Source organism: Sus scrofa, chromosome 3, assembly GCF_054392235.1.
Source record: "Sus scrofa isolate SSC_HxYL_T2T_F1_AM1 chromosome 3, Sscrofa_HxYL_maternal_Yorkshire_Landrace_v2.0, whole genome shotgun sequence".
NCBI classification, from domain to species: Eukaryota; Metazoa; Chordata; class Mammalia; order Artiodactyla; family Suidae; genus Sus; species Sus scrofa.
Genome location: NC_139385.1, coordinates 95,702,618 through 95,711,638, shown reverse-complemented (window position 1 = coordinate 95,711,638; position 9,021 = coordinate 95,702,618). Strand labels below are relative to the sequence as shown.

Here is a 9,021-nt window from a genome sequence, read left to right as displayed (position 1 = left end):
AATGTTTGGACAGGCAACCAATAGCATCTGTTATATACATGTAGCATATGGAAATAAGAATTGATATTGTTAGATTAGTGAATGACTACCTTAAAGAGCACAATTATTCTATGTATAGACTGTTGAATTTCTTTAAAAATGCTTTTATACCCACAGCATGAGAGCTTTTTAAGAAATGCGTTCTCGTGCCATCTTTCATTTAGTGACAGTTTGATAAATACAGGAGGTCATAAAAGCTTATTCCATCAAAGTTAAAGGATTTTGATTTTCCCTTTCAGTATTTACATCCCAGGCAATTACTGACTTCTTACAAAATATGTTGATATATTGTTTATTAACTGCTTTCTAAGCATTTGTTCTGTCTACCCTAAAATAGTATAAGCCCACTATGAGTCCTTATTATATGTTAGAAAACTACTTATTTCTTTCACTTAGTTATCATCATAATCTTATAACTAATAGCCCAGCAAATATCCTCTCCTTGACCAAACTCTGCTTAGGCTCCCCTGACCTCTTTTTCCAACAGACATTGACTTTTAGACTTCCATGTACTCTCTACATTGTCCAAATCTCCCCATCCTCCATAACTAATCCAGTCCCTCTTCCTCTCCCCCTTACCCCCAGGTGATGTATGAACAAACTGGCCTGCCTTTAGCAAGAATCCTATTACCTCAATTTAGCCAGAATCCTCTCCTCAACACTGATATTTGCTTTTATTAATTTTCCATCCACTCACCCCCATCTTGCTCCTTGCTATAAATTCCCACTTTTGTTCATTTTATTTGGAATTGAGCATAGCTCTTCCTCCCACTGAAGAGTTTTGAATACAAAGGTCTTCCTCATCATTTTAAGAAATGTCAGAATAATTTGTTGTTGAAAAAAAATCAAAACTTTATTATTTCACTTTTTTTTGGTCTTTTTGCCATTTCTTGGGCCACTCCCATGGCATATGGAGGTTCCCAGGCTAGGGGTCAAATCGGAGCTGTAGCCGTGGGCTACGCCAGAGCCACAGCAAGGTGGGATCTGAGCAGCATCTGCAACCTACACCACAGCTCGTGGCAACGCCGGATCCTTAACCCACTGAGCAAGGCCAGGGATCCGGAACCTGCAACCTCATGGTTCCTAGTCTGACTCCTTAACCTCTGAGCCACGACGGGAACTCCAATCAAAACTTTATTGAAGTTGATAATTACCCAGCAGCCTCAAGATAGAAACAATTTATGAGTCATAATGATAACTCTCTGAAACCATTTCTAATGAACTTTATACAATATAGTTAGTGCAAGTCCTGGAGATTATGCAATAAGAAATTCTGGCAAAATAAATAAATATATTTTTATACATCTCTTCATTTGTATGTCCTCCTTCCTATTATTTTTGATAATATAATTTTAATAATGAATTAAAAGTTGTGCAGACCTCTCTCAGAACTTGCATTTTTAAAACTTGTTTAATTGACGTGTAGTTAATTTACAATGCCGTGTTAGTTTCAAGTATACAGTAAAGTGATTCAATTATACATATATTCTTTTTCAGATTCTTTTCTATAGAATAATTTTTTAACAAACCTTATTAACCTAAATAGCTAGGGTTATTTCCATTTTTCAGAAGAAAAATGTTCTGTAAAGTAATTACGTTTAGTCAAGGTTATCCGACTAGTAAATGGGTTTTGAGCCAACATGTTTCTGAAACGCTGTTATAGGTCTTCTTGCTCACACCCAGCTTCTTGTAACTGGTTGCCTCTAATTGCTCCTTAAGGTCTGGCCCACTGATTTGAAAGCGCGAGGTACCGAGATCAGGGTAAGAAGACAACTGAAATTCCTTCTCAAAAATGCCCGCCAAAATGATCTGATGGCTCATCTTCCAGCTTCTGGCGGGCCAGGGTGGATGGTAAAAATACAGCTCCCATTCCAGGGGTAGACCCGCCACTGCCTCTGCTCCTTCCCGCCTGCTGCGGCCTGGTTGATGCTCCCCAGGCGGGGCCTGCTTCTCCGCCCCAAGCAAGCGGCGCCCGACGCACCTCGAGTCGCGAGACCGGGGGCGGAGAAGTTAGTTTGGTCCTTTCCGAGGGCCGGCGCTCCTCGGGGCCCGCCTCCCCGCGGGATTGGAGGCCCGCCGCCCCGCCCGGGCCCGCGAGGCTGGCGGGAGGCGTAGAGCGGGCCCTGCGGCTGGGACGCCGAGAGCCGGGTCAGCCTTCTCTTGTCTCCGGATCCTGGGGGTCGTGGCGGGCCCCCGCGCGTCAGCTCCCCGCTCTCCACGTGCCGGCCGGCGCGGCGCCCCAGCCCCGGGAGGAGCTGCAGTCAGAGAGAGACGCCAGAGTCTCCGCCCCGCGCCCCAGTGCCGGGCCGGGCGGTGCGCCTGCTTCCGCGGTTGGTTCTGACTTTTTCCTAACCGAGCCAGAGCCCGGCGCCCCTTTAACTCGAGTATCCCCAGAGCGCAGGGCGGAGGAGTTAGGATGGGAAGGGGTCAGGTTTCTCTTTCCGCCGGTCCAGGGAGAGCTTGAGGGGAAAAGGGAAGTATTCAGACGCCGGCAGGCTTCGCGGTGGTTCCGATCAGTCTAGGGTACGGGGCCCGGGTCGGGGGTAGGCCGCGCTGCCCCGCCCCTGCTCCTTCCAGAGGACCTGTGGCCGCGGCCGCCACAAACCCGGTCCTGGCCCGGGTTCAGGTCCCTGGGTACCGGGTTGCCCCGGAAACTCATGTTGAACACTTAGTATCTTAGCTTTTGGAAGGAACCCCAAAGCAGCAGGGACACCCATGCTGGTAACTGGCCTTGAGAGAAGGCTGGCGCTTCCTCTTGTGAACCAGATTCCGTGCCCAGAGTGTACATTTATAGTCAATGGTCACCTTTCACGTCTCAAGTTCTGATGCCACAGACTGGCCCCCAAACTGTTTATCTGCTTCATACTGAGAATTTATGCCCTGCTGAAAAGTTGTTCTTTGAAGACTGTAGGTTTTAAATCGGCAAATGTGTGTTGGACACCCGTATAGGAAGTACTGGTCAATACATATAAGGTACTGATGAATATTTTTCCTGTTTTAGGCATTAATCGTCTAAACTCCTGGCTTCCCTTGTGTCCACGTTAGGAGGAGGATAGGTGAATATTATTAAAGATTTCTACTGTGTTCCTTCGCTGTACTTGAGGTGTTGCTGCTAAGTGCAGGTCCTTGGATTAAAGTAAGTGAAGGAAAACCTCCTGAAAGGAACAGAAATCTTCTCATTCAGAAGATGGATAGATTATACAGCGAAAGCTTTACTTTCATTTCAAAAGCACTCACCAGTTTTTAAAAATTCTTTGGAAAAATTTAGAGGATGACAATTATCCTCACTCTTAGTTTAGTTTTAGGACTGTATGCTGTGTGTGTGTGTGTGTGTGTGTGTGTGTGTGTTTCCCTAAGAAGTTTTCTCCTCCAATTCAAAATCTCTGGTGAATTTCAATAACGTGTACAGTTATAATTAATGGGTTAAAGTTGTATGGTTGTATTGTGGTGTCTATACTTTGGTTGTTGGCAGTACTTCATTAATCTCTAAGGCAGGGCAATTTTCACTTTAGTGAGGGCTGGAAAGGGACAGGATATAGAGAAACAGACGCCCAAAGAGTAGTATGCAGGCCCTGAAAATGCCCATTGGCCTAGTACTCTGCTTTTTTTTTTTCTTCTTATTAGGGCCACACCCACAGCATATGGAGTTTCCTAGGCTAGGGATCAAATCAGAGCTGCTGGCCTATGCCGCAGCCATAGCAACACCACATCCAAGCCGCAGCTCTTGGCACCGCCGGATCCTTAATCCACTGAACAGGTCCAGGAATGGAACCTGCATCCTCCGGTATACCAGTCGGGAACTCCTGCTTAGTTATATATCCAGGAAAATTTGGAGCTCGTTTAACAAACATTTACTGGGTATCTACTCTGTGTCAGTTGCCGGGCTTGGTAATGATGTATATTGCCATCGTCCATGTTTTCCCAGTCCAAAGCTGTATGTTTTTCAAGTGACTCAAGACCTTCTCATCTTTGACATTTAGCATTCTCAATGAAAAGAGTATTTCCATATATGTGGAAATGTATAACTTATTTTCTCTTTGTAATTGGAAAGTGTTAACTCATTTCTTAAGGTGTATGCTGCACTGTTAATCAGAATTTTGATCCCCTAGATGAATTTTGGAAATGTTAATTGAGATTCAACATGTTTGTTTTTTAACCTTGGTGCCTCTTAGATTTCATTTTTTTTTCTTTTTTTCTTTTCTTTTTTTTTTTTTTTTAGCTGCACCTGTGACATAGGAAGATCCTAGGCTAGGAGTGGAATCAGAGCTGCAGCTGCAGACCTCTGCCACAGCCACAGCAATGCTGGATCCGAGTTACATCTGTGACATATGCCTGCAGCTTGCAGCAATGCTGGATCCTTAACCCACTGAGCAAGGCCAGGGATTGAACCCATATCCTAAAGTATGTTATGTCCTGTTCTTAACCTGCCGAGCCACAACTGGAACTACCTAGATCTCAATATTGTAATGTGAGTGAATCTCCAGTTTGAATATAGTTTGTGGACTCCCAAACCCAATTGACTTCAGAATCCTAATTTCGGGGAATCTGGCAAAGTGCCCCGTGGAAGACATCTTGAGAAATGTATTTTAACTGGAGTTTTCTTTGTTGTGTTTATTTTTAATCACTATCTCACCCCTCTGCCAACAGAAGTGATGCCACCAAGAAGAAATGAGAAATACAAACTTCCTGTTCCACTTCCAGAAGGCAAGGTTCTGAATGATACAGAAGGAAAGCAATGGGTACTGGGCAAGATGATTGACTCTGGAGGATTTGGCTTGATATATTTAGGTAAGGTATAACTCTAAATTACCAGATATTCGTCTATGTGCAGCTGTAACTGTGATTACTTAATAATATTTTGACAATTGAAATTCGAAGTAAATTAGAATTCATAAATGTACTTTATTACATAATATGAAGATAGTTAATGTTTAGTGGAATGTCTAGGTTCAAGACATAATTGACCCCAGTCCTTGTTGTCCATGTTTTTCTGAAGGACTCTCAGGAACATAATTACATAGCCTGCCACACAGAATATGAATGTTCTTTTTTGAGAGTGTGTTTTCCTAGAAAAAAATTGCTTTTTACATCTCAGAGAACACAACTGTATGAGTACAAACACTTTCCATTTGTGAATCTTAATCATTAATACTTAAGTAGTACAAGGATCGTGGTCATTTCTTAAGTAGGCTCCAGTAGAGAACTGAGCCTTAATACTTCGAGGCATCTGTTGATGTAATGAATTAACTTTTCTCCTCTACACCTAGAGTGGTACTTGTTATGTGCCATCCTTGGGATAATTAAGAAAATAGACACTCAAATTTAAATTTAGTTTCTCTTCTTTATTTGTACAGGTAAAGACCCTGAGTTGAATATGCTTTTATACTACATTTAAAATTTTAAAAATTACTCAGACACAAAAAGGATCATTCACAGCTCCCTTACACCTGTAGTTTAATGATCAGGGATTGTTTATTACAAAACTAGATTTAATGAATACAATAAGATCAATACTAGTGATTTTAAAAATGTCCCTTCAAGGACAAGTTCTCCTAAATGTAGTAGCTCATTACATCTGTTTCTGTTCTGTTAAGAAGTTGGTAAAAGGCCTGCATTGTGGGAAATCTTGGGTTCCTCATTAAACATTTCAAGGAGGAAAGACTTCCCCTTCATCCTCCTAAGTTTAATAGCTGGGTTTATGAAATAAACCAACAATAGGCAGATTAATAGGAGAAAAGTTATACAAATGGATTAACTTTTTAATGTTTTACGCACAGTAATATCACAGGAAAAAAAGTGAATGCCCCCAAATATGGTGTGATTTGAGATTTGAGAGCTTATATTCCATCTTAGTAGAGGAAGGGGAGATAGGATATAGGCCATTTAAGAGACAGTAAATGATTTTTAAGAAAGATTAATGGACCTTTAGAAGAGTAGATGGGAGTAGTATAATTTGCTACAAAGTTTATCTGGGAGTGGTGTCAATTTCTGATCTCTTCTCAGGTGATAACAGTCAGTCTTTCCTGGGTAATGAAGCTCTCCTGGAGGGGATTTAAAAGTATTGAGTTTTTTTTTTCAAACAAAGGGGTTCAGAGAAAGCCTTCCCCTGCCTTCAGTTCAAAATATTCCTTAGACCAAAGATGTGTTTATAGTGAACAGACTTGCAGTTCCAAGGGGGAGGGGAGAGGAAGTAGGATGGACTGGGAGTTTGGGGTTTGTAGATGCATACTATTACATTTCAAATGGATAAGCAATGAGGTCCTACTGTATAGCACAGGGAATTATATCCAGTCTCTTGGGATAGACATGATGGAAGATGGTGTAAGTAATGGAATATATAAGTATGTATGACTGGGTTACTTGGCTATACAGCAGAAATTGGTGCAGCATTGTAAACAAATTATACTTTAATAATTAAAAAGAGGATGTTTCATGGGCCATGAAGTTTTGTAGTTTTGCTCAAATGGATGAAATTCAGTCAATAAGTACATTTTTATTAATCACTCAGTATGTAATCTAGTTGGCAAGATAAGATCAACACAAAAATATTGTGTGGGTTAAATGAAGACTCGCTTCCCCATTTAAAGGTTTGAACTTGCATGAAAAACGTGATGATTCTATGTACTAGATTGAATGATACAGGTGGCGCTGTTCAGTAGAATGTAATGGAAGACACATAGGGAATTAAAATTTTCAGGAGCCACATTTAAAAAAAAGTAAGAGCAGGTGAAATTCATTTAAATAATATATCTTTAATACGATATATCTAAAGTATTATAATTTCAACATGCTACCAATATTAAAAAAAGGAAATATTTCACATTTTTAGTTAAAGTCTTGAAAACACAGGATGTGTCTAGTCGTATTTCAAGAGCTCAATAGAATTTTTGTGTGGAATAAGTGTTGATCAAGGCTCTGAATTAGTGAGTTCTTTTGTTTTAGCCAAGAGTTACGATATCTAGTGCATTGTCTGGACTCAAAGTCAGAGAAATGGAGTTGAATAAATTATTTCTTTTTTTTTTTTTTGGTCTTTTTTGGTCTTTTTTTTTGCTATTTCTTGGGCCACTCCCGCGGCATATGGAGGTTCCCAGGCTAGGGGTCGAATCAGAGCTGTAGCCACCAGCCTACGCCAGAGCCACAGCAACGCGGGATCCAAGCCGAGTCTGCAACCTACACCACAGCTCATGGCAACGCCGGATCATTAACCCACTGACAAGGGCAGGGACCGAACCCGCAACCTCATGGTTCCTAGTCGGATTCGTTAACCACTGCGCCACGACGGGAACTCCTGAATAAATTATTTCTGATGTGGCCCAGCTATAGCCTTCGATTGTGCAACTGATCACTTACACTCTTAGTTGTTTTTGTTTTTTTTTTTTTTTTTTTTTTTTTTTTTTTTGCCTTTTGTCTTTTTAAGGCCGCACCCATGGCATGTGGAGGTTTCCAGGCTAGGGGCTGAATCAGAGCTACAGCTGCCGGTCTACACCACAGCCATAGCAACTCAGGATCCAAGCTGTGTCTGCGACCCACACCACAGCTCATGGCAATGCTGGATCCTTAACCCACTGAGCGAGGCCAGGGATCAAACCCATGTCTGCAAGGATACTAGTTGGGTTCGTTAACCACTGAGCCATGATGGGAGCTCCACTTTTAGTTTTCTAATGTTTAAATTATTTGAGTAATTTCAAAGAGCTACAGAAAAGCATTGATTGTGATGATGTCCCTCCTTTTCTCTTTTTTAAATGTAAATTTATATGTTGTAATATGTATTTAAGTGCATGTTTAAAGTTCAATATATCTACACACATATACATGTAAGCATATGTATGTGTATACATACTCACTTTTTGTAGGTTCCTATCATGAAAAAGGTACTTATTGCTTAGGCGTGTGATTTGTGTGTGTGTCCTTATTCAAATACAGAAAAATCTTTACTTCTTTCAGTCTAAGTACTGGACATATTTTTTACTTATTTTTTTCTCATTACCAAAAAATATTTATTTTGCAAAAATCTTCAAGGTTTTTTATGTTTTACAGTACCCCTTATTATCTGAATTTTAGAACCTGGGATCCTGGAAATAATAGCAGGTACACACCTTTGGGGAAGGACTTTAAAGAAATGTTTAGCTATTTTGAGGAAAAGTTTCCATACTGCAGAATATATAATAAAGTGTGTTGCAAATATTATGATTGTTTCATCAGAAGTGGCACTGATTAATCATAAAATCAGCTCTTTAATGAGATGCCATCAGCAATAACTTCATTAAACTTGTTTTTACTTATTATTTTCAAGGCTAAACAAATCCATATGAAATCATATCATATTTTTGCATTTTACCATGGTTCTCATCACTTGCTGTATATAAATGAAAAAGTAGGTAAATTCAAATTTGCTTAATACCTTTGTGTCTAGGTGTGTTCTTCTTGAGCATTGTATATTTCATATACACTTTTTTGGCAGGCACTTCAGCAGCATTTGTTTCCTAAGGCTGAGAAGAAACTAGCCGCTGTGTTCAACTCTTTGTGCGTGTATAGCTGACCTCTAGCTTTGAGATCAATAGTTAACACCTTTCAGAAATCAGCAAAAAGTGAAAGGGAAGGGGCAGAAAAGCTTTGTGCTTGCTCCTGACTTGGAGCAATAATGTGCCTGTAGCATTAATAGAAGTAGTTATAATAACAGAAAGAAAAGTCAGAATAGAAGACAAAGTTCTCTCTTTGTATATGAAAAGAGGGAGTGAAAAAAGGAAGAAGGGAAAGCGGTTTATGGGGTGGGGAAATTGCTGTCATTTTAATATCAAATAAATGAAAAGTTTATTTGATTTCTACAACTCTGGAGAGAGAACAAAGAGTTTGAATTCTCCTTTGGTGCTAGGTATAACATAGAATGAAGCAAACTAAGGGTGTGTGTATAAATAAAAGCATGTGTTTGGTGTTAGGCAAATCTGGGTTGAATTCTGACCTAAGGCTTTTGCAAAATGAGTG

The 9,021-nt window shown here is 40.4% G+C and overlaps 1 protein-coding gene across 5 annotated transcripts in view; it reads left to right on the top strand.

The window, feature by feature from the left end:
- Nucleotides 1-2,134: 2,134 nt before the first annotated feature.
- Nucleotides 2,135-9,021, top strand: part of VRK2 (VRK serine/threonine kinase 2) — a 100,484-nt gene continuing 93,597 nt past the window's right edge. For 2 of the 5 annotated variants that reach the window (XR_014841894.1, XM_003125120.5), the window contains exons 1-2: nucleotides 2,135-2,369; nucleotides 4,687-4,827. Coding sequence is in view for 4 of the 5 variants with exons in the window: in XM_003125120.5 (XP_003125168.1) it covers nucleotides 4,692-4,827 (136 nt within the window). In the remaining variant the exon portion in view is untranslated. Of the gene's footprint in view, nucleotides 3,013-3,040; nucleotides 3,176-4,686; nucleotides 4,828-9,021 lie in introns of those variants that run through there. The other 3 variants (XM_005662536.4, XM_005662535.4, XM_085019191.1) reach the window with 3 other exon arrangements.